Here is a 25,769-nt window from a genome sequence, read left to right as displayed (position 1 = left end):
GAACATATTCAAAAACACAGCATAATATTTGCTTGATGTGCATGCTTTTGTTTCTATATGCTTGTGCGAGAGTTTTGCACCTCTTTAGCTTTCTCTTCCTCTTCCTCCACCTGATCCCTCAGTGAGCGGCATGTGTGTTGTAAAGAGGTCGTCTCCTCCTCTGCATTCTCAAGAGCTCGGACCACTGCCCTCAAGTCTTCCTGAAAAACCGCACAACCAAACCAATTGTAACACACAAATGCTACAGACATTATTTCCTTACGTGGATTATATAGAATCTATATCTGTTGACACACATCTTCTATAGTATGTATGATTATTAAATAATTGTTCCAGTACTAACCACAAAGTACAACTAATCAAATAAATTCCATTTTGAAATCATCACACTCTGATTGTAGCTCCCGCCTCAGACTACAGTGTTTTTCACCTCCAGTGTTCCCAGTGTCTTCTCTCCAACCACAGATTTCTTGGACTCCTCCTGGTGGCGATGGGATGAAAGCTTCACATCTTTTTGTTTCTGCACTGGAACTTTGAGCTGTGCACACTGAGCAAGGAACCTGAAAAGATTGAGAAGTAAATGAGAGAACAAGAACAATAATATTTCAAATCAATAGTAGAAATTAATTTTTACTCAATTCAACATTATATGATGATTTATCAAGTCATCATTGTACAAAATGATGCCATCTGAAACCAATGATTGAAAGGAAATACAAAGGAAAACAATGCACAGAACAGTTTTCAAGCCAGCTGCTATACTACCTTTCTGAGGCAATACATTGGTAATACTACATTTACTAATAAGTAAACATTCAGTTATTGTTGGGTACATCGCCATTTCTTTCTGCTAACTCTTGTGAATAGTTTATGTTAATGACTATGTTTTAATATCTGACTTGATGCTCACCTGTTTTTTATTATGTTCAGATGTTCCTGGCTCTCCTTCTTCTCTGTCCGTGTCAAAGGAAGAGTTGCTCTGTTAACACAGGAAAACAAAAGTTCAAAACAAAAGAGCTTCCAACAGATTCTCAATGATTAAGTTCAAGTCAGGGAACTGTCGGAACTGTTGCTAAATATTCATTACAGTGAGTTTTGAGCTAAACTTTGTATTACTTAGCCAGTCTCTATTCAATGTTTGACCATGGCATGGTATTTTCTGCTGAAATAAAAACATAATACTGAACTAACATTTAAATAATGGTCCATTTCATATGTTTTCATATCAAAAAACAATGAAATGTGTATTTCATCCACATTTTTGCATACTGTATCACTTGGTAGGTCATGACATACATATCATAACAAGAAAATTACACTTTTAAAACTAGAAACCAGAGTGTAACATGGAATACAAGTTGTGAAACTTACAGTAGTGATAAGTCCATTAGGTTTTCCAGAGCACTGATGGAGGACCGCGGCATCAGCACCCAGTTTTCCTGTCCTTTGGCTTTTTTGGCTTTTGTTGACACTGAGGGTGACCTTGCAGCTGTTCAGGACACAAACAGTATTTGGTTTGGTTCGTAGACACTGACAGTGTGCTCCACCCTTTTCCCGACATCATCTCATATTTTACTGTTCACCCAGTTCAAAGCTGCTGCTCTTACCTTTCCTCTTCTGTGCCGGTTTTGGTTGGACGACGTCACTGTCACTGACCTCCATGTCCTAAAGTGAAGACATCAGGGGAGACTGGGGTAAGTTGAGCCACTTTTTATATTCGGGATCACTACATCAAGGCAATTATAGTTTTGTTGCTAACTTATATATCTGCATGTATTTCAGGATTAGAGCTGGGTATCACTACTGATTTACTGCATTGATTTGATTCCGATTCACAAGGTCCCAATTCGATTCAATATTGATTCATTTATAGATATTTCAGTTTTAATTAATACCATTTTGCTTGGATATGAAAAAGATTTTCACAAAACTAATTTTGCAAATTGTACAATACGGACATCTCTAACCTGGTGTATTAATAAAAATATTCATGTTCACATTAAATTGACCAAAAAAGCAGTTACATTAATAATGCACATTTATTTAACATGACCCACTAGTAAACAGTGCAACAGATCAATGGCTTACATTAAGATATCGATCTAAGGATTTTATGAATTCATATCGGACCTTTCAAATGAAGATTGATATGAATCGTAATTGATTTTTTTCATACCCAGCCCTATTCAGGATGTTGTGCATCCCTACAAACAAACAGAATGAGTGTAAACATGTTTTTCCACGTGTGTGGGGTGGGTTGAGCGTAGGAGCGGGGTAAGTTGAGCCACCCCCCTCCTTTCCTTTCATCCATCTCCCACCTTCCCCTTTACTCAATACTCCACCAGTCCAGGTTGCAGGGAAAAACAATACAAACTGCTGGGACCTCCTTGCTGAGCCACCAACTCAGTGACGTTTGGGGAGTTTTGCGATTACATTGCATCTTGGGAAGAATCCTTCATCTTTCTCTTTGAAAGTAAAGCTCGGCTCACCATAAACAGCTTTACCTCTTCTCAGGAACTTTGGCAAGGCAATTTTATTTGTATACCGGTAACCCATTTTTACAAACAGTTTTAGCATCATTACATCATCCTCTGCCCTTAGACTCTCACATCGACTGAGGAAAAACTCCCAAGAAAACAATTTGACCCACTTTTAACAGGGAAAAAAATAGAAAAACCTCAAGGTGAGCAACTGTGGAGGGATCCCTCAAACATTCAACAGACGTTGTACTTACTTATTGTAATCATAAAAATTCTGAATCTTGATTTAATAATTAGGACATATACAGCCAAAACACACTAATTAAGTGGCTCAATTACCCCACCACAGCTACCATATTGACTTCATTAGTCCCCACTGCTAAAATGGTGCACTTTAATGCTAGGTTTACAACCACAACTGATTTATTAAACAAATTTATAATTATCTCTTTTGGTCTAAACATGACTCATGAAACTTATGATAGACTAAATTCACTTTCGAGAGTGAAAAATGTTGGGGGTTTTTGGACATAAATGTCTAATCACTTTACTCATGTGGTACCTTCACAGCCTCCATGAAATGAAATGATGCCTTCCTCCTAAATATGTGTTCAATTTTTCTTATTTAATGAAATACATCTGATACAGGATATAAATCCTCTAAATTACACCAGACTCAAGATAATAACATACAAAAAACAAAACAAATATATTGTTAAAAACTATACTCTATACATTATATCACTTTAATACATGTAACAAAATAATTCAAAGATTATCTCCCACAATACCTCAAAACAAAAACAAAAAAATCCAAGTCTGCAAAAGTCATAATAACCTAGTTTAGGACACTTATGGTTTCCTAGCAACAAGCGGTGACTCAACCAGCCCCAGTCTCGCCCCCACCTACACGTTTCAAGTAAAGACAGGACGACACAGACGTCACATGTATGGCGTTAAGATTAAACCTAATCTTACCTCATTCTCTGTTTCTTGTGGTTTCGTCGTCTTGTCGGGTTTTTTCTTATTTTTCGCCTTCGGTGCTTTCGATGCCGCCCGGCTGGAGCCCCGTACTGGTTTCATAACTTCAGCGTCTTCAACGTCTGGCTACGCTAACGTTAATGAAATAGCGGAAGTAAAGCAACAACAAACTGGGACTCTCGTTGTGTAAATGAACACCTATACTTGTGTAAAGTTAAAACACAAACGTCGTGCACATAAAGTCACAAAGTACATAGATAGTTGACAAACTAGCCTAGTTGTTGTTGTTGGTGACCGAGCTCCTTTTTCGCGCTGTCGTTTTCGAACAGTTACTACTGCGCATGCGTGGAAGCTGTTGAACTATTTCCCCTGAGCTGATCCTGGCAGGCAGTAGTTCCTCCCCCCTGTTCAAATATTGGCCTTAAATCACGTTACCGATGTGTTACAAAACTATTGGTGTATCACACATGGGTACACCACAAGTGAATGCTGCACACTGTAGGCTGAAATTAAATGCAGCTCTTCTAGATATTGTAGTTTTGACTGTAGCAAGGCGAAAACCCTGCCTGCGAGAACTGGAACAGGGCAAATAATAGATGGGTAATTTGGCTGTAGTACTTGTTCACATGTTCATAGATACAGTATATCTATGGTACTTGTTTAACTGAGCCAAAAGTGACTGTTAAAAACATATTCTGTGATAGGATTTTTTTTTTTTTTTTTTTCCATCTTTCTGTAAACATGAAAAAGAAAAACAATATATGGACATATTGGGTACTTTTTTGACATTTGTTGTTTAAAGGGAAATGTTGACAATGTTCACATTAGAGATTCTTGGTAAGAACGCATTTGTTTATTTCAATACCATCTTTGAATACAATGTAAATTAAATGGTTTGCAGCAAATGAAAGGCAATGATGTCGTGCCCTAGCAACTGTTGCTTTGTGTAGCTGTTTGAGCAGCATCTCTCATGTCAGTAACGGAAACTTATCACTTCCTCAGAGTTGTGTCTGGCTGTGACTTGTTAGTAGTGAATACTAGTGAATACTGAAATCTGTAGAGATTTGTTTAAACCTCTCTTTTTTTGTTTGTTATCTTTTTGCGATTGATTAGACAGAAAGACTCTACCAACACACTGCAGTCACCATATGAAACTGAAATACATAATGTGGTTTATTTTTTTTATAAACAGAGAACAAAAACATGTCAAACACAAATATGTTTCTTTTTTTTTTTTCTTTTTTTTTTAAAAGCGAAAATGAAAGATCAAGAGTCAGAGGTTGTGGTTGCCTCTTCACTGGTGTGGTCTGGGTGGTGGCACAGGATGACAGTGTGGCTGTCACACTCTTCCTGGGAGGTGAAATTTGCCCGTGAAGCGTCCGTGATTGTGCAGGTCAAATGGACTGATCACCTTCCTGATACCCATCATGTTGCCCCGTGCGATCATCTTAAAGGTCCAGGGATTCTGGTTGTTCTGCTCCAGTTCAGCCTGCTTCTTGTGCATGGCTGCGAGGCTCTCTCTGCTCACCACCTGGAATAAATACATAAGAATAACATAAATATTGTAACATATACAGCAGACAGACACCAAGGAAGAAATTTAAAACTAATCAAACTGTTAGAATGTCTCTGCTCCACTTTCTTCATGTCATATAAATATATTACCATCTACACCTAGATTAACTAATACATTCAAACAGTACACAAGTCCTTTAATTGATTTATATTTTTATTATCTGCCAATTTAGATATTTGTGCTTCTTTGTTTATCTTATTTATTTTTATTAGTATTTCTATTGTTATTATTTATTTCATCTACTCATTTTATCTACACATTAATTTATTTACTTGTTCATTTATTTATCCTCTTTCCCTCTTCCTTTATCAACCCATCTTTTGTTTGTTTTTCTTTGCCTTTTAACTATATGTGTACATATCGGGGCTAGGGGCTGGGGGGGGGGTATCTTTTCTGTGGTATGTTGGATTTATATCTGTAATTAGTATTGTAGGGAGAACTATTGTTTGTAAAATTCAATAAACGGATTGTTAAAAAAAACAAAAAAACAACAGTACACAAGTCTGACCTTAGTGAAGGTTAAAATCTTCTATTTTGCACAAAAAAGTTTTAGTAAAGTGTCTGAGTGTAATTGATCCATCAAATTAAAAGTCCTATTATGCAGTCACCACTTATAGACTTGACTATTTAAGCTACATTAAATCAGAAGTAAGCGATCCGGTCGTTTTGGCTAATGCTGCGTTCCAGGCAGGCTTTTGAAACCGTAAATTACAGCTTCAAGTCACAACTTACGACTTTGTAGCGTTCCAGGCAACCCACTCATGTTTTTCCGACCTGTTTTACCTGTGAAAGTCACTATAACGGCCACTCGTAACTTCCGACCCGTGAACTCGTACCAGATCGAACTGGTACGAGTTCACAGGTCGGAAAAACACGAGTTACGGGTTGCCTTGAACGCACCATACTGTCTTGTCAGCTGATGGAGTTAGCAGCCCCCGCCCTCGTCATGGATCTATTGGTCCTCATCCCTACGTCACCACATTCACGCGCATCCCTTGGCTGCACACACAGAGAGGACTGCCCCTTTATGCCGTTCTCTCTCCTCATTGGATAAAACTTGTAGGATACAAGAAAAGTTTTCTCCTCGGCGCAGAGCAGAGCAGAGTGACTGACAGACCCGTGTTTCGGTCCAAACACTCTATGTAAGTGATTGCTGTCGGAAGATATTTACTATTTAATATATTAACACAAATATATCACTTACTTCTGCTTCAAGAGGAATTCTTTCAGAATATACTGCATTTATCAGAACAGTAACTAAACTGTATCCGTCATCTCACCTGAGCCGGGAATGGAAGCTTCTTTGCCACTTCGGTCAAGATATGCTGAACCTCCCCCAGCTCCACCTTTCCTCCCACCTCCACGATGAAGCGCCCATAGCGGACAGGTGTCACGTAGTGGTCGATGGCTCCCTTTCCTCCGCCCATGCGCTGACCCAGGCCTTTACGTGTGATGGGTTTATACGGGCCGTCGACGCGCCAGCGGGCAAATGTGGTCCGGGAATCCATCTTGCGGTTGATGGTTAGACGCATCATCTCTATGTGACCCCAGTGGAGGTAGCCGCCTCCCATGGCCTGGATATAACAGAGCGAGACAGAGAAAGAGGAATTCAATTCAACACTTTGTATTTTTCACCTGAGTTTCAGTATGTGTAAGCGAAAAACGTTTATTTAAAAAGTGAATGTCGATAATTTCCATAAGTCAGAAACGGTCATAAATATTATTGTTCTTGACGCAAGAGTGAGTCATAATTATCTTGTATTTGAATCACTACACTTTTCTCTTTTAAAGTGAGTCATTTTCTATTTTCCATAAATGTAAATTTTAAGTTAATTGTTTCTATATTAATTATATGATTCAAAATAACAAATGTCAAAACACTTTGCAATTGTATCCTGTCTGGACTGTGACATTTATAACAGTTGGTATCACAAGTTTGGCAATAGGCAGTTACCTACGGTTTCATATTATAGACAGGTTTGAAAGACTACTTGTAGGTACTATAATCTTCCTGTTTCAAGCAGCGGTAACAACAGTGTTAACACAAAATAAATGCACTCACCACGATCGCGTACTGTCCTGTAGTGAAGTCATTTGCTGTCTTGGCTTGGCCTCGGATATCGCGCAGCTTCTTCATCTCTTTCCTCACCCTTTTAAGGTCTGGCACCTTGGCTATAAACTTCAGCTTGGGTTTCTCTGGCAGCACCACATCTTCAGGAAATATCACAAAATAGAATCAAAAGATCCACATCAACACACAGTTTCAAACTCAGACGACAGTGAACTCTCCATATAACTGTGTGCATGCCCATATTTAACAATTATGCATTACATGAAATAACATATGAATGAAAAATTGTAGGAACTTGTTGTAAATTACCACTGAAGTCTGGAGGGATGTCATGTGTTTTAAACCCAGCAGCTAGGACTTTCAAATGGCTGCACAAAGGACCTGTGGGAGAAACAGCAGAGGACACGTTAGCATGACGATGGTTAGGTAAAACAACAGACTCTTCCTGATGCAAAATGATCAAATGTTACTGCTAATAAGCCACAAATTAAGATTCTAACCCTTTATTATTATTATGTTGTTTTTGGGGACCGTTGTTAGAATTTAAGCCTCTGTTTTTGAGACTGCCTAACAAAGTTTCATTGGCAATAACAACAAATATCTAACCCTTGTACACTGCACACCTGTGGATAAATTACAAGAAAGCAAGCATGCAGAGTCTCCAGGTTGATTATAATGATGCCCAAAGAATATTATTAAAGAGACCTAGATGGCTCAGTGCAAATGCAGTGTTTGTAAACGCATGTGTTAGCCTAAATGTGTGATGTATGTGTAGACTTGCCGCCACAAAGAACAAACTTATTTTAGCTTGACTAACATAAAGTAGTCAGATACCAGTCACCGCTGGAGACATTGGTACAGAATCAGATGCCTCTTTTTATCCTTTTAGAAACTTCTATTTTATTCATGTTAATAAAAAAGAACTTTTAGCTTTCATCTTTTTAAATATATGTATTGTTTTGTGTATTGTGTGTCTTGTATTAGGGACCTGAGTCTTTAATAAAGTTTAACATAACATTAAGTTGAACATAACCTTTCTATCTTATGCCTCCACATAATAAATTGGTTATTGGTAGGCCTAATCAATTTTGTCAACAATCATATTCCTATTACTCCTTGCCATCCTCAGTACAGGTGATAACATCACTTTGCTTTTGAATGTCTTCTACTGGGACACTAACATTTATAGCATACTAAAGCCCTGTATTATACATATCACCTGTACACTTTATATTATTGATCTGCATGTTTACATTTGACTTTAATCACCATTTTAACGGCATGTTGTTTTTCACTGATTAGGGTAAAGTAGTAGCTAGTAAGAGTAGTAGTAAGAAGAAACATCCTGGGCTAACCCTGCTCAGACACTTACACCAGTGTCTATACGTACACTGTATCTGTTAAATGAACAAATATATAAATAAATGTATACATTACACACAATAAAGCTATTCATTATAAGGCTAGGACCAGTCCCAGCCTGGTCAGATGCGTTCATGAACTGATGAAGCCTCTTGGATGAGAGGTGAAACGTCTTCCTAGACAAATAACCAAGTCCAGTTGCTTTCGATTTAAATTTCCTTGTGATAACTATGACCTGGACAAATGAGAATATTCACAGGCTTATTCATTATGATGTTGGTTTACCTTGGAGGTGACCGGGGGCTTTACAAACACCCGTCAATCCGCCGACAGCTGCTTTGATCAACGAAATCATCTCGCTAACTTTTCCAGTGGAGCTATAAATACAAACCTGTCCCTGTGTGCGGTCGATAAAGGAGCATTTTAGGTGGTAAACTAATCAAACTGTTATAGACACCATGCTCGGTACAAGGTCGCTGCCATTGCTGTGCAGCGCTGCTACTTCCGGTTCCGCTGTGACACTTCCGGTACGATGGATTTTCACAATAAAAGCGTTTCCACCAACGGATGCCACAGGGGCCAAAAGGGGCCCCTAATACCGTAGGGGAGAGTGGGGTAAGATGAGCCAGTGGGTAAGTTGACCCACCCCTTGTTTCTAGGAAACTATAGGAAAAAATTAGCATGTGACCAAATATTTGGGAGGCAGGCATCATTTCATGGAGTCTGTGAAGGTTAGAACCACGTGAGTAAAGTGGTTTAACATTTATGACCTAAAAATCATTTTTCACTCTCGAGAGTTAATTTTGTCGATCATAAGTTTCATGAGAATTGTGTTTAGACCAAAAGAGATGATTGCAAATGTGTTTTATACATGGGTTGTGGTATCTATGAGCTACAACATGAGGTAGTAAACTTAGCATGAAACTGCACAATTTTAGCTGTGGGAGTAATAAACCCAAGCTAAGGTAGCTGTGGGGTAAGTTGATCCATTTGGCCAGGGGTAAGTTGAGCCACCTATCCTATACACTTAATGAATGTATTTTGGCTGTATATGTCCAAATGATTAAATCAAGATTCTGTATGTTTGTGATTACAGTAAGTATGTTCCTATAAACAGGAAAAGTTGTTTATAGTGAGGCCAAACTTTACTTTCAAAGAAAAATATCTGGGATTCTTCCCAAGATGCGATGTAATTGCAAAACTCCCCAAATCAGTGAGTTGGTGGCTCAGCAGGAAGTCCCTGCAGTTTGTGTTCACCTGTAGCCTGGACAGATGAAATATTAAGTAAAGGGGGAGGTAGGAGATGGATGGAAGGAAAGAAGGGGGGGTTGATCAATTTACCCCACTCCTATGGTCAACTTACCCTATTCATGGGGTAAGTTGAGTCACAAGACCACTTTTTTTGAACATGCTATATTTTAAAAACAGTTATATTTACTCATTCTGTTAATTTGTAGGGATGCAAAACATCCTGAAATATATGCAGATGTGTTAGTTAGGAACACAACTATAATTGTCTTGATGTAGTGATCCTGAATACAGAAAGTGGCTCAACTTACCCCACTCTCCCCTACTGGTTTGTGCACAAGCCAATGTTAGTTGTTGTTACTTTTTCTTTTAAGTGAATAAAATGTTTCTATTCTATTATTGCATTAAGTTTAAAGTGGTGTTTCTGTTGTGGACAAAACATTTCTGTTGTAGATTATCCAGGTGGCACAGGTACATTTTCTGTCCGTGGAAGTTAGGAAAGATAAAGACCTCACCTGATATGTTGTTGTTATATGTTTGAATTGTATTGTCATATAATAACATATAACTTCCAGTATCTGTTTTTAATAAAGAAAACTAGCCTATATCCACTGTGGAGATTTCTTTATAATGAAAATTAAACCAGAAGTTAATTAGCAACTAAAGCAGGAAGGGGCAGCAGGACCTTTGTTGTTAGGAATTTGTAGAATTTATTTGAAAATACTTGAAGAAATTTGTAAAACTTAAGGTTTTCTTCTCTTTTTTTTTTACATTTTATTAAATTTTTGACCACATTGCTAACCTTTTCTTCCACCTGTTAAATAACAAATGTAGCCAGCGTTCAAGAGTAGTCTGGTTTTATTAGATGTGATATAAAAAAGTACAAATGCTAAATAGTTGATGATATAATTTCTACAAACAGAGGCCCCCATAGCTTACACGTTAGCAGTACCGCTGTCTGCATTACATCATTAGAGGACATGTGTTTACAGGCCTCCTCCAATGACTGATGGATACAACACGTGATGCAAACAGCACCAGAACGAAATCGAACTATGAGCCACGAGTGATCCATGGTCCATCCAAAGTTCTGTTTTTCCTCTCCTCTTTCCTATCTCTCTCTTTTTTGTCTCACCCAGACACGCAGGACACTGACCAATCAGATGACCTTTTGGGGGGCTCATGTTGACACAGGTGATAAAACACAAGGGCCATCCGCTTTCACTTCCATTTAAAAATTAACCCTGAATGCTAAATATGCAGTAGCTCAGGGCCGTTGCTAGGAACTCTGGGCCCCCTTAAAGAATACTAAAGTGGGCCCCTCCCCCTAACTTTTCCTTTTTTTTTTCTTAGACTACGTATGTATTATCGTTTTTTATTTAGCCTTCTTTGTTTTGATGCTAATGCAGCATTACACTGCAAAAACTCAAGTATCTTAGCAAGAATATTTGTCTTATTTCTGGTCAAAATGTCATTTCTAGTCAAAACAAATCTCATTATACTTAAAATAAGACACATCATATTAAAAGTAGCTTGTTTTTAGACACTTTTTACTTCTTTCAAGCAGATTTTCACTTGGAATAAGTAGAAAAAATCTGATAGTGGAACAAGTTTTTCTTCCTTATTACAAGCACAAAAACTTTCACTGGCAGATTTTTCTATTTATTGTGAATTTAAGTGACAATGAAACAAGTTAATTTTTAGGTAATGAGTCTTATTTTAAGTGGAAAGAGATTAGTTTTGACTAGAAATGAGACATTTGGACAAGAAATAAGACAAATATTCTTGGAAAGATGTTGAGTTTTTACAGTGTACTATGAGTATCAGTCAGGGTCTTACGCAGAATAAATCAGTCATACAAAGATTAGACTACTGGGGTTTTTTATGGGCCCCACTGGGCGCTGGGCCCCTAGAATTATCATCACCTTTCTCCCCTATACAACGGCCCTGAGTAGCTATAGAGGTTGTGGTGGTGAACCTGTGTTGCCTGGTCCAATGATGTAACACAGAGAGGCAGCTGTCTGTCTGGAGACCTCACAGAAATGCCTACGTGCCACTTGTTCAAACATTGCAGCCAAAGTCAAAGAGTATAAGAGTCCATATACAGTACGACCCCTTTAAAAGGAAGCTGCCAGCCAGCAACAAGCTTGTCTCAGTTGATCTGACTCCATCATCATCCTCCACCATGGTGTTATTATTATCACGCTATCAAGGACTTTGGCTGCTCCTTCTGTTCTGTTTGATGAGCCACCACCTCAGGGATGTCGAGGCTCAGTTTCCACGCGCTTGTACGACACCAGAGGCGCTGCGGACCCGGACGTGTTGCCCGGTCTGGACGGGTTCGCCCTGTGGGTTCAGCTCAGGACGGGGAGTCTGTGCCCCACATCCTGCCAGAGACCTCCCAAAGCCGGCGGACTTCAGGGTGAGCTGGCCTCGTGCCTTCTACGACTCCGTGTGCACATGCTGGGGGAACTACGACGGGTTTGACTGCGGTCGGTGCCTCCCGGGCTGGAGGGGCCCCCACTGTCTGCAGCGGTTTCACGTGGAGAGGAAAGAGATAACGGATCTGACCGATTCTGAGAGGGAAACCTTCCTCGAAAACCTGCACCGGGCCAAACGGAGCCCCAGCGAGCGCTACGTGATCCTCACGAGCGACGACACAACGGTGGACGGGAACTACGAGTTCCACAACACGAGTGTGTACGATCTGTACGTGTGGATGCACTACTACTCGGCCAAGAGCTTCGCCGGGTCTGAGAGCAACGCGGCACACAGGGGCCCGGCCTTCATCTTCTGGCACCGTGTGTTCCTCCTCTTCATCGAGAGGGAGATCAGGGAGCTCACAGGGAACCAGGACTTCTACATCCCATACTGGGACTGGACCAGAACCGACCGCTGCAACATCTGCACCAACAAGTACGTCGGTGGAGTCGGCCCCGGCGGTCGTATTGACAGCGCCTCCCCTTTCTCAAAGTGGAAGGTAGGTGAGATATTCAGAGATGGACAGAGTAGGCAAGGCAAGGCATCTTTATTTATATGGCGCATTTCATACCAAGGCAACTCAATGTGCTTTACATAAAGACAAAACATTAAAAAAAAAGAAGCATAAGACAGAATAAAAACAAACAAAACACTAAAAACAGAGTTAAAAGCAAGAGCAAATAAAAGTAAAATAAAAGAAAATAGATAAAGTAGTAGTAAAGTAAAGTACTTGACCCCAGTACTTGAGTAAGAGTACAACTACCACTGGTCAAAATTTACTCCGTTACAAGTAAAAGTAGCTCAGTCGACATGTTACTCGAGTAAGAGTAAAAAAAAGTACTTGCTTTTAAAGGTACTTAAGTATCCAAAATGCTTTTAAATTTACTTTAAGTAAGAGTAAGAGTACATTTCTTATTTTTCACATCAATTAATTACTATATTTTTTTCTAAATGAATTTAAGTAACTTTTAACTCTAAAAGGTGTGTGTATGAAACAGACGAGACACGTACTCTAAACATAACACAGATGAAATCAAGAGTTAGAAGTGTATTTCCAGTTTGATAATGTCAAACAATACAGATATAAACCTGCAATAACTCAAAGTTGAGCTGCTAACCTGTTATCACCTTTTAAACAATTTATACAGATGTTTATACAGATGTTAAGTCTCATTAAAGCAGAAGTAAGCGATATTTTTGTGTTAATATAAGTCTTAAATAGTTATATCTTCCGACAGCAATCACTTACATAGAGTGTTTGAACTGAAACACGGGTCTGTCAGTCACTCTGCTCTGCTCTGAGCCCAGGAGAAAACTTTTCTCGTATCCTACAGTTTTTATCCAATGAGGAGAGAGAACGGCATGCAGGGCTGTGTGTGCAGCCAAGGAACTCCGTGAATGTGGTGACGTAGGGACGAGGACTGTTATGGTGCGTTCAAGGAAACTCGTAACTCGTGTTTTTCCGACCTGTGAAGTCGTAGGACCAGTTCGATCTGGTACGAGTTCACGGGGCGGAAGTTACGAGTGGCCGTTATAGTGACTTTCACAGGTAAAACAGGTCGGAGAAACACGAGTGGGTTGCCTGGAACGCTACAAAGTCGTAAGTCGTGACTTGAAGCTGTAATTTACGGTTTCAAAAGCCTGCCTGGAACGCAGCATTAGCCAAAACGACCGGATCGCTTACTTCTGCTTTAAGTATCCAAAATGCTTTTAAATTTACTTTAAGTAAGTAGTAAGAGTACATTTCTTATTTTTCACATCAATGAATTACTATATTTTTTTCTAAATGAATTTAAGTAACTTTTAACTCTTGTTTCTGAGAATTAAAGCAGAAGTAAGCGATCCGGTCGTTTTGGCTAACTTCCTGTCAGCCGATGGAGTTAGCAGTCCCCGCCCTCGTCCCTACGTCACCACATTCACGTGCATCCCTTGGCTGCACACACAGAGAGGACCGCCCCTTTATGCCGTTCTCTCTCCTCATTGGATAAAGGTTGTAGGATACAAGGAAAGTTTTCTCCTCGGCTCAGAGCAGAGCAGAGGGACTGACAGACCCGTGTTTCAGTCCAAACACTCTATAGAAGTGATTGCTGTCGGAAGATACAACTATTTAAGACTTAGATTAACACAAACATTCCACTTACTTCTGCTTTAACTCTTTGAAACCTGCACTGATGTGCTGCTTTTAGGGGTTAGGGTTTCCTTCTTTGACAAACACAGCTTGTGTTCAATAGTATTTTAGAAAAAAAAGAAGAAAAAAAAAGAGCAGACTCAAGTAAAAGTAAAAATATTTGTCTTGGAAATGTATTCAAGTAAGAGTAAGAAGTACCAAAGAAATCTAATACTCAAGTAAAGTACAAATCCTCTGGATATGTACTTTACAGTACAGTACTCAAGTAAATTTACTAACTCATGTTTCTTTTCACCACACAGACCATTTGTCCGTATCAGGAAAGTCTTGGCATCATCTGCATCCACACTGATCCCTCCGCTCCGACACATCTGATCCGCAACCCTGGAGAGGATCTGATCTACAGCACGCTGCCGACCGCCGGCGACGTCCAAGACGCAATGGCAATGCCTCTTTTTGACACACCTCCATTTGACAAAACATCTAAGAACAGCTTCAGGAACAAGCTGGAAGGTAAAATCATGAATGATATAATATCTCTTTTTCTTCAAATGCCTGCGACCGGAAGTTTTAAATGTAGTTAAACATGTTTTTCTTTTGTTTTCCAAAGGTTTTGAGATGCCCGATGATTCACGACACCTGAATGCTTCGATGCACAACCTGGTCCACAGATACATGAACGGCACCATGTCCCTGGTTCCTACTGCAGCCAATGACCCCATATTCATGCTGCACCACAGCTTCATTGACAAGTAAGTCCAGTAGTTTTAATTTTTTTAATACAATTCCTGTTAAAAGATATGTCTTATTTTATAATAAAGTCTGTTTGAATACCAACTTAATTTATATGCACTGAAAGGATTATAGGCTGCTCCTGTCCCCAGTGACCTCTTCACAAAACAGTTAAAATTTAAAGGGATAGTTCAACATTTTGGCAAATTGTCCCATTGCCATAATCCCTATAGTCATAGCAGTAGGTTCGTTACCTTTAATTGTCGGTGCAAGCTATTTTTAGAACGGTGGAGCAGAGCCGTGAGCTGCTCAGAGCTACGCTACGGAGGCTCATGGGATTTCTTGGTTTCCCTCATCAAACTCATCAAATACACAATCCAACAACTCCAAAACGCTCTGGTGGACAAGTTGTGAGCTGCACATTCACCACACTATGAGATAATAACACAACGTTACCAGACAGAGTTGTTTTAGAGGTAAATACAGAGACTGCTTGATGAAAAACTGTCCCCTGAGCAATAACATGACTGTAACTCCTGAAAATACCCACTCAGTTTGTCTAACTCTGAGCTGGGGCCTCGCGTTAGCTCTGCTTAAACTTTGGATTGTATATTTGCACAGGATGAGGGCTGTGGTGGATTTTGTCCTCCATTAAAGAGAAATCTGAAAAAAAAGGTGAAGCAATCCTTTGAAAACAAACTTGTGCTATACGTTCACAACCAAGTTAGCCACAGATGTGAGTTAACAACACAACAAAGACAATGGTTTCTGGCAGGGCTGTTGTATAGGGGAGAAAGGTGATGATAACTCTAGGGGCCCATCGTCCAGTGGGGCCCATAAAAAACCCCAGTAGTCTAATCTTTGTATGACTGATTTATTCTGCGTAAGACCCTGACTAATACTCATAGTACACTGTAAAAACTCAACATCTTTCCAAGAATATTTGTCTTATTTCTTGTCCAAATGTCTCATTTCTAGTCAAAACTAATCTCTTTCCACTTAAAATAAGACTCATTACCTAAAAATTAACTTGTTTTTAGATCATTTTCACTTAAATTCACAATAAATAGAAAAATCTGGCAGTGAAATTTTTTGTGCTTGTAATAAGGAAGAAAAACTTGCTCCATTATCAGATTTTTTCTACTTATTCCAAGTGAAAATCTGCTTGAAAGAATTAATATTGTCTAAAAACAAGCTACTTTTAATATGATGTGTCTTATTTTAAGTATAATGAGATTTGTTTTGACTAGAAATTACATTTTGACTAGAAATAAGACAAATATTCTTGGTAAGATACTTGAGTTTTTGCAGTGTAATGCTGCATTAGCATCAAAACAAAGAAGGCTAAATAAAAAACGATAATACATACATAGTCTAAGAAAAAAAAAAGGAAAAGTTAGGGGGAGGGGCCCACTTTAGTATTCTTTAAGGGGGCCCAGGATTCCTAGCAACGGCCCTGGTTTCTGGTAATGGTAATGGTATTTTCTCTGCTGTGTCATATAAATGGATGTCATCAGGCTTCTGGAGAAGTGGCTGCAGGACCACAGTGAAGCTTCCTACCCCGACAGCGAGCATGTCCCTCCAGCCCAGAGAGCGCAGGCCTACATGGCGCCCTTCTTCCCGCTGCGAACCAACAGCTACTACTGGGGCCGGGACACCAGCAGCCTGGGCTACAGCTACAGCGAACACAGCCTCCCTCGCTCCGGTCTAACACCACAGGCTGAAGGTAGAGACGATGATAAAAACTAATGTAAGAACAAGTTAAGAGCTCATTTCATTTTCACTGATTCTCACCTTTCTGATGGTGGTGAACATGGACTTTTTTCTTTTTGCTTTTTCACCATCAGAGTATTTAGAGGAATCTTCTACCAGTGGAGTCCAGTGGCAGTGGCCTGTTCTGGGTGTGTTCAGTGTCGTGCTGCTCTGTGTCAGTGTCGCAGCGGCTGTCAAGTGCAAAGGTGAGAAATTAAAAACCCAAGATTGTGATGATGAAAACATGTTTCATGCAGAGGTAGATTCTTGTCTCATCACATCCCCTCTGATCAGGCAAACAAAGGCAAAGTCAGGACGCACCAACAGAGGCAAAAGAGTCAGAGGTGAGTGAGTCTTTGGATTTGTTACAGATGTGAAAGGTGAAAAGTGAAGAAATCATTCTTTAGCAAAGATTTGTAGCACTTCTGGATGTGTCAGTATCTTTCTATCAATTTTTAATGTTATGAATTTCTGTATTATCATCTTTTTACATAGGAAAGGTATTTTCATAAGCCTTTTATGGCTTCCACCTCTCCTGCACAATGTTTAATTTCAGTTTACATTGTTTCTATGTAGGTTATATAATGTGCAAATAAACTGAACTAAGTAAATACACATATAACTTGTGTCTCTTGTTTGACTTGTGTCGCTCACAGTTTGACTACAGGTCCAACGCTCTGTATACAGTCTGGGCCGAGGAGACGAACGGGACGAACGGGAGCAGTGATGTCACATCCTGTGGGAGTCGTCCACAGATCGCAGCAGCAGGACGTCCGTCAGACGGCGAGGAGTCGGCTGTCGATGTGGAGATCCACCTTTAGATGAGTGAATCTACTTCAGAGCACAGTGAAGGCCATTGTTATAACAGCGTAACATTAGAATAGATTGTTTGTAAGGTTGCAACTAAAGACTTAAAGGGATAGTATCTTTTTTTTTTAAGTGGGGTTGTATGATCTACAAATAGCCCTTAAGTATTTTAATTGCAGTAGAAGACTCTCTACACTCCTCCCGTTAGCAACGCCAGCCCATAATAGCCCTGCCCAGAGATTTACAACTTACAGTGTTGTGAATGGACCCAAAGAAACGGCCTATTTTCACAGCCTAAAAGAGGTTTTACGTGAAAAAAAAAACCCCAGTTCCATTGTTCCCTATAATATAATTTTTTCCAGCCCCTCAAAGTGCAGGAAAAACACAGTTTTTATTTGGACCTAACCAACTCACGTATCCCTCCGCCCAGGGTTAGCGCCCGCCGATCAGCAGTTGGTTAGGTCCAAATAAAAACTGCATTTTTCCTGCACTTTGAAGGGCTGGAAAAAATTATATTATAGGGAACAATGGAACTGGGTTTTTTTTCAGATAAAACCACTTTTAGGCCACGAAAAGGAGGAGTGCAGAGAGTCTTCTACTGCAATTAAAGTACTTAGGGGCTATTTGTAGATCATACAACCCCACTTTTAAAAAATGCTACTATCCCTTTAATTCACTATTAGTTCAGTGATCTTTAAAAATGATTATTTGACCAGTTGTTCAAACTTTTAAGTTCATTATGCACACCTGTATGAAGCTGATCCACTTTGCTAACAATCATGAGTTTTCTTTCATTACAAAGAGGAATGCTTCTTATATTAGTCTTTGTACAAATGGTGTGAAATACACATTTATACACACCTTTGTGTTGATATTGTAAACAGATATGACCCCACCAGTGTCATCAGTTAACTTTGCTTCCAAACTAATAAAAAACAAAGTACAAACAATGGTGCATGATAAAATATAAAAGTTTATTATAACAGCAGAATATGTACAGTGGATAAATTAGTTGCGTCTCTCTGCTGGTGTACGGCTGTTTTCCATGGGAAATATCAAAATGCCACAGGATATTTTCACAAGAAAAAAAAATTAAGAATAAAGCTGCAGAGACTCAGGACTTACATCGTCTCGGTCAATCATTGACTTATGATAAAACTATACAACTATATCCTGATTATAATAAATAACACTGTAGGAATTTTAACAAGACCCATTACACTGTGTGTGTATTTGTTAATTTGTTGTATATTTGTAATGTGTCTTTTTTTTATAAAACACTTGAAAACCAATTTTTATTAAAACTGTCTCACAGCACGTTCACATTACTGTTTGATGTGTGACCTATTGTAACCTATTGATCAGTGGCACAGTTTGAAACCACTGCCTGGAGAGTGTGTGCACACCTGTGTGGTAAAAAAAACAACAACAACCTCACAAAGGACCAGAATTAAAAGGAAATATAACTTTTTGTTTCTTCAATTGGAAAATAAATATGTTCATCAATAAGGCTGCTAATTTGAGACACTGAGGTTGTTTTCTGTCTGAAAGTCACAGTTTTTTCTTGTGAGTGAGTGCAGCAGCAGTGGTCGACGCCACTCAAAAAGACATCACTGTGGTCACGAGGCGACACGGTGAACATGGTGAGTTTATATTCCGTGGTAGAGGAGGTCGTATTTGGGAATATTCTGAGGATCTATGGGACTCTGGACAATCATCTTCCCACGCATGGCTCCTCTGTATATGACCTCGATCAGATCCATGAAATCCTGCTTCGTCTTAAAACTGCCCACGAATTTGGTGTGATCAGGAGAGCTGGAAAAGAAAAAAACGGTAAAACAATTATCAACCAAATCAGGTCAATTTGAGTCTCACTATAAAAACACACGCATGTGGTAACTTATAGTTTGTATGTGTATGTGTAAAGTGTGACTTTAGTGGATGAACAGACAGAATTTTTTTTTTTTTTTGCAAAAATGCTACATATTCTCTAATGTCGTCCTTTAAAGGTGGTGATTTGCTGTTTTTCTTTGTCATATATTACAGTTAGCTCAATATCTTTCAGTTATCATTGGCTCTGCAAAAGGCTGAGGATTTTTTTTTATCCATTTATTTATTCATTTTTAATGTTTAATAGACTTGATACATAATCAGTTAATCAAACCATGTAGGCCTATTCATCATTCCAGCTTTGAATTATTACTTTTACTTTTTTAAACCACATGGGTTTGGAAAGTTGAGGGACATTTATTTAAAAGAAAATGAATGCTTTATGAATCGTGCTGGATATTTTACCCTGATACAGCACAATAAAACACACTATAGTTAAAGCAGAAGTAAGTGGTCCGGTCGTTTTCGCTAATGCTGAGTTCCAGGCAGGCTTTTGAAATCGTAAATTACAGCTTCAAGTCACAACTTACGACTTTGTAGCGTTCCAGGCAACCCACTCGTGTTTTTCCGACCTGTTTTACCGGTGAAAGTCACTATAACGGCCACTCGTAACTTCTGACCCGTGAACTCGTACCAGATCGAACTGGTACGACTTCACGGTCGGAAAAATACGAGTTTCCTTGAACGCACCATAACAGTCCTCGTCCCTACGTCGCCACATTCACGGCGTTCCTTGGCTGCACACACAGCCCTGCATGCCGTTCTCTCTCCTCATTGGATAAAAACTGTAGGATACGATAAATGTTTTCTCCTGGGCTCAGAGCAGAGCAGAGTGACTGACAGACCCGTGTTTCAGTCCAAACACTCTATGTAAGTGATTGCTGTCGGAAGATATAACTATTTAAGACTTATATTAACACAAATATATCACTTACTTCTGCTTTAAGTTGAGGCTTTTCCATTCATTGATCAATCTATCAATAGGAAATTATTTGGATAGGCTACTATTTTAAATCCTGGTTTAAGCTTCACTAATGGAGGCAAATACAATGTCTGGGAGAGTTAGACCTGAAAATAATAATAAAAAGGTAACTAAATAATGAAAACTTTCATTTTTGATCCAGTGTATTGATTATATATTGATATTTACCCATAATCCACTTTCATGTGCTGGCCGTTGAAGAAGAAAACAGTGGAGGGGATGTAACTGATGTCGAAGTATCTGGTGTAGATCGGAGCTCTGTCCACGTCCACGATGTAGATCGACGCCATGTTGCTGAGGTCGTGGGCAGTTTTTGACAACTGAGAAAAAACAACAGAGAAGACAGAAATCAGCAAAAACCAGTTCACACACACAGAGAAAGAGAGAAACTGTAGAGATATTTCACAGAGCTTCTTCTTCTTACAATCTCGTCGAGCTGGAGACAAACCGAGTCTTCGTCTCTGCCGAACCTCAGAACTACGACTTTTTCCGCCACACCTTTAATAACTTCATCTATGTCTTTTTTACACGTTAACTTCGGCAGAAACAAACTCATTTTCGAGGCTCAGAGAGAAATCAGCTCCGCTTGTTTTGTTAACAGCCGGAAGTGACGACATCACTGCTGTGCAACATCGTAAAAGTCCCGTTCCCCTAGTATGTCAGCGATTGAATTTTATTAAAATTATATTAAGTAATCTTGTCTGCCTTTATAACTTGTTCTATGTCTTTAATTTAATTTTTTAAAGGTCTTTTTTATAATTTATTTCTTTTATTAGACATATTTATTTGTTTTATTTATTTACTCATTATTTTATCATCTCTATATTTCTTATATTATTTATCTACTAACCTATATATTAGTTCTTTAAATGTTTCGATAATGTTTGCCTTTGTCATGTCTTGGAATGTCTGTCGCTTTGTTTTTTTGTTCCTTGTTCAATTGGTGATGTTATTTGATGATAAATAAATATTATAAAAAATTTAAAAAAAAGTCCCGTTCCCCTGGAAACTATTTATTTTTTCTTTGAACTATATTTTTTTTTATGTATTTGTGTTTTTTGATGTGCTGTTCTGCATAAATGTATACCTGTTTGCTCAAAAAAAAAAAAAACATTTAAAAAAAGCCGGTTTAGATTTTCTTTTTTGTTATTGTTGCCATTTATATCGATGTTTAATAAATAATTAAAGTTTTTATTAGTTTAAACATTTTTTCTAGGATTAAAAAATATATATATAAAGATATCATAAAGATTTAAGACCAAATCAAACACGCAGCGTCATTTCTTTTTCACTACGACACATAACAGTGTGACACCGCGCGGCAACGTGACCTTCCCCTGCAGAGTTGACAAGCATGGACGCGGAAAGCAGTCAAGTCAACTTCGGGTATATTTAAAACATCCGACAGCGCTCTGATATTAATTATAATGTTTATATATATATGTATATGTATATATAAATGGAAAGAAGCAGAGTAACTTCTGTTTAAATTCTCCATGACATAGTCGCAGCCTGTGTTTCCTGTAGTTTTCGTTCCTAGCTGCAGTTGATAGTAACGTTACTTAACTTAATCGTTATGTTGCGGCTCTTCACCTCCCCGGCTCTTCATTTACTCCACACATGTTGTCATCCGGTGGCTTCCTGTGTCGCCCAGAGGAACCTGGTGGTGAGACTGAGACTTGTCCCGGTCTGTCAGCATCATCATGCCCGCCACCTGAGCACTGGTTTCCCGCTGTGGAAAGACGCTCTGCAGCCTAAAGGAGAGAAGCCAGAGGAAACAACAGAAAACACAATAATAGATCTGGACAAGTGGAAGTCCGTGATGAGATCTAGAGCTGCGATAGAAGAGAAGCAGCAAGTCAATGGTGAAGAAGAGGAGGTTAGTGATGATGATGAAAGCATAGCTGAACATGGAGGTGATGTGAAAGATGGTTGTTCCCTGGAGGCGACCAGAGATCTGGTTGTGATGTGGCGGCTCGCAGGGAAGCTGGTGCCGCAGGAGATGAGCGACGAGGAGCTGGAGACTCTGGCAGCGCTCAGCACCAAGTCCTCCAGGAAGAAGTACCTGAAGTACCTGGCCATCAAGGAGGGCCACAAGAGGGCCCGCAAGGAGAAGCAGCAGGTGACACACAACACAACACAACACAACACAACACAACACAACACAACACAACACCCAGCAGCTCACTCCTCCCTGCTCAAACACAAACACTGCACATAGTACAACTTCAGACATAAACGACCAGACAGCATCTTCACACACAGATCACGCTTCTTCAATAGATAGATAGATAGATAGATAGATAGATAGATAGATAGATAGATAGATAGATACTTTATTGTCTCCCTGGGGGGAAATTTGGCTTGGGCACAATGCTGCCAGACCCATCAACCACATACAAAAATCCACATAAAAAACGCCATTGAGATTTACAAAGAACACAATGGATCATAAAAAATCATTAAAGGGATAGTAGCATTTTTTTTAAAGTGGGGTTGTATGATCTCCAAATAGCCCCCAAGTACTTTAATTGCAGTAGAAGACTCTCTACACTCCTCCCGTTAGCAACGCCAGCCCATAATAGCCCTGCCCAGAGATTTACAACATACAGTGTTGTGAACAGACCCAAAGAAACGGCCTATTTTCGCGGCCTAAAAGAGGTTTTACCTGAAAAAAAATACACAGTTCCATTGTTCGCTATAATATAATTTTTTCCAGCCCTTCAAAGTGCAGGAAAAACACAGTTTTTATTTGGACCTAACCAACTCGCGTATCCCTCCGCCCAGGGTTAGCGCCCGCCGATCAGCAGTTGGTTGTTTTTCCTGCACTTTGAGGGGCTGGAAAAAATTATATTATAGTGAACAATGGAACTGTGTATTTTTTTTTCAGGTAAAACCTCTTTTAGGCCACAAAAATAGGCCGTTTCTTTGGGTCCATTCACAACACTGTATGTTGTAAATCTCTGGGCAGGGCTATTATGGGCTGGTGTTGCTAACGGGAGGAGTGCAGAGAGTCTTCTACTGCAATTAAAGTACTTGGGGGCTATTTGTAGATCATACAACCCCACTTTAAAAAAAATGCTACTATCCCTTTAACAGTAGTTTCTACCAGGTTACGGTCAGACTCCTAACAAACACAAAATAACCCGGGCACATGGCAATACAACACACCTACCTCAGTAGCAGTTTTTACACCTATTTTATTTTTACACTTTATTTATATACACATATAGATCTCTGGCCTTTTTTTTTTTTTTTTTTAGAAATTTTGTGTTCTTGTCCTTCTCTTAATCCCAGGCTGGAGCCTTTTTAAAGTGTTTTTCGTTGTGTCTTTCCACCTGACCTGGAACAACCGCACAAAAGTTCCTATGTGTGTATGCACAAATGGCACTAGGGATGTCACGATTATAGATTTTCTTTGTACGATTATTGTCAGAGAAATAATCATGGTATTACGATTATCACGATTATTATGCATCAATTAATTTCACAACACTATGAATGTGTAAAATCAGATATATTCAAAATATAATTACATTACTGATCTCTTAATAAAGGACCAGTTATCAATCCCCCAGGGAAAGTGTTTGAAATATCTAAGTCTTTAATTGTCATCTATACCAAATGTTTAAGTTTATTTTAATATTTTTTTTACAATACAAATGACACGCTAACATATAACCAATTCAGTGTTGCTTTAGATAAATGGACCAGTATCTGTGCATTTACCTTTACTTTGGTGCACATCTGCCAATATGGCTCCAACATAAACTTTTTGGGAAAGTGACGGTATTTAGGAATCTTTACGATCAATTAATTGTGGCGTTTAATACCACAAGTAATTGAAAGTGAAAACAAGTAATTGTCACATCCCTACTTCAGACACAAACGACCAGACAGCATCATCACACACAGATCACGCTTCTTCAATAGTTTCTACCCGGCTACAGTCAGTCAGACTCCAAGCAAACACAAAACACATTGCAATACAACACACCTACCTCAGTAGCACTTTTTACACTTTATTTATATACAAATATAGATCTCTGGCCTTTTTAGAAATGTTATGTTCTTGTCCTTCTCTTAATCCCAAGCTCGAGCCTTTTTAAAATGTTTTTCGTTGTGTCTTGTATGTCCTTGTGTTTATCCACCTGACATTCTTGTCATGTCACAGTTAAAAGTGCAAAGGTGTAAACAAACAAACAAAACAAGAGCTTTTCTTGGTGATGTAAGTCAATAATAATAATAAGTCTGAAAAATCAAACATAAAATAAGCACATAATCATGAAATAATCTTAGTTTCTGCACTGCAAAAACTCAGAAATTTTTCCAAGTCTTATTTCTTGTCAAAATGCCTTTTTTCTAGTCAGAACTAAACTCTTTTCACTTCAAATAATTCTCATCACCTAAAAATGAACTTGTTTTTAGATCATTTTCATTGTTTCAAACTAATTTTCACTTGAAATAAGTAGAAAAATCTGCCAGTGAAAGCAAGATGTGCTTGTTATAAGAAAGAAAGACTTGTTCCACTACCAGATTTTTCTACTTATCAAGTGAAATATGCTTGAAATAAGTAAAAGGTGTCTAAAAAATAAGCCCCTTTTTAATGTGATGAGTCTTATTTTAAGTATAATGACATTTGTTTTGACTAGAAGTTACATTTGACTAGAAATAAGACAAATATTCTTGGTAAGATTTTGACTTTTTGCAGTGCTGGAACAACCGCACAAAAGTTCCTATGTGTGTAATATGCACAAATGGCAAATAAAGTTTTTGACTTTGACTTTGACAGGTGAGGAAGGTGGAGCGGGAGGCGGCGTTGGAGCAGAGGAGAGCGCAGGCCGCCGCCGCCGATGGAGAAACGACGGAGGAGCTGAAGAACTCGTTGATGCTGCAGTTCTGGGACCGGTCGCTGGACCGGCTGCTGGGCTGGCGGAGCGTCCAGGCCATGCGCTTCAACCAGCCGCTGGTGTTCGACATGAGCTACGACGCCAACATGTCCCGACGGGAGGTGGAGAACACGGCGTCGCAGCTGCTGGAGGTGGAGGGCTGGAACCGCCGCGCCGCCGAGCCCTTCCACCTCCACTTCTGCAACCTGCGGCGGAGCGGCGCCTACGAGAAGGAGCTGCTCAAACGCTACGGCGCCGAGACCTGGGAGCGGCTGCTCGTCACCAGCACCGAGCGGCAGCACGTCGACGTCTTCCCCCGGGAACGGCTCGTCTACCTCACCGCTGACTCGCCCAACGTCCTGCGCAAGTTCGACCACTCCAAGGTAGGGA

The 25,769-nt window shown here is 39.4% G+C and overlaps 5 protein-coding genes across 6 annotated transcripts in view; 2 read left to right on the top strand and 3 right to left on the bottom strand.

Annotated features, from left to right (window-relative positions):
- The window catches only part of cenpq (centromere protein Q), a 33,195-nt gene extending 29,432 nt beyond the window's left edge, over positions 1-3,763 (bottom strand). For both annotated transcript variants that reach the window (XM_085773082.1, XM_085773081.1), the window contains exons 1-6: positions 3,459-3,763; positions 1,608-1,665; positions 1,372-1,489; positions 911-979; positions 431-560; positions 81-200 (exon numbers count right to left, since the gene is read on the bottom strand). In XM_085773082.1, the coding sequence (XP_085629208.1) occupies positions 81-200; positions 431-560; positions 911-979; positions 1,372-1,489; positions 1,608-1,665; positions 3,459-3,563 (600 nt within the window). In that variant the 5' untranslated portion in view covers positions 3,564-3,763. The remainder of the gene's footprint in view (positions 1-80; positions 201-430; positions 561-910; positions 980-1,371; positions 1,490-1,607; positions 1,666-3,458) is intronic.
- A 743-nt stretch (positions 3,764-4,506) lies between these two features.
- Positions 4,507-8,970, bottom strand: mrpl16 (mitochondrial ribosomal protein L16). Its single transcript, XM_085806100.1, has 5 exons — positions 8,756-8,970; positions 7,418-7,489; positions 7,100-7,248; positions 6,318-6,611; positions 4,507-4,992 (listed from the first exon to the last, which is right to left on the bottom strand). The coding sequence occupies exons 1-5, from the start codon at positions 8,823-8,825 to the stop codon at positions 4,801-4,803; spliced, it is 777 nt and encodes a 258-aa protein (XP_085662226.1). The 5' UTR covers positions 8,826-8,970; the 3' UTR covers positions 4,507-4,800.
- A 2,933-nt stretch (positions 8,971-11,903) lies between these two features.
- On the top strand, positions 11,904-17,632 carry LOC146989489 (tyrosinase-like). Its single transcript, XM_085773015.1, has 7 exons — positions 11,904-12,698; positions 14,630-14,840; positions 14,938-15,079; positions 16,577-16,785; positions 16,907-17,017; positions 17,106-17,155; positions 17,468-17,632. Exons 1-7 carry the CDS (start codon positions 11,904-11,906, stop codon positions 17,630-17,632), a joined length of 1,683 nt encoding a protein of 560 aa, XP_085629141.1.
- A 1,506-nt stretch (positions 17,633-19,138) lies between these two features.
- txnl4b (thioredoxin-like 4B) lies at positions 19,139-21,125 on the bottom strand. Its single transcript, XM_085806093.1, has 3 exons — positions 20,915-21,125; positions 20,659-20,810; positions 19,139-19,433 (listed from the first exon to the last, which is right to left on the bottom strand). The coding sequence occupies exons 1-3, from the start codon at positions 21,044-21,046 to the stop codon at positions 19,268-19,270; spliced, it is 450 nt and encodes a 149-aa protein (XP_085662219.1). The 5' UTR covers positions 21,047-21,125; the 3' UTR covers positions 19,139-19,267.
- A 689-nt stretch (positions 21,126-21,814) lies between these two features.
- The window catches only part of trmt10c (tRNA methyltransferase 10C, mitochondrial RNase P subunit), a 7,905-nt gene continuing 3,950 nt past the window's right edge, over positions 21,815-25,769 (top strand). The window contains exons 1-2 of the mRNA XM_085806040.1: positions 21,815-22,612; positions 25,283-25,762. Of these exons, the coding sequence (XP_085662166.1) occupies positions 22,067-22,612; positions 25,283-25,762 (1,026 nt within the window). The 5' untranslated portion in view covers positions 21,815-22,066. The remainder of the gene's footprint in view (positions 22,613-25,282; positions 25,763-25,769) is intronic.

The sequence above is a fragment of the Trachurus japonicus genome, chromosome 3 (genome assembly GCF_045865225.1).
Source record: "Trachurus japonicus isolate A0001 chromosome 3, Traja_1.0".
Taxonomy (NCBI): Eukaryota; Metazoa; Chordata; class Actinopteri; order Carangiformes; family Carangidae; genus Trachurus; species Trachurus japonicus.
The sequence above is the reverse complement of the archived record's forward strand: the minus strand, read 5'-3'. Positions and strand labels throughout refer to the sequence as shown.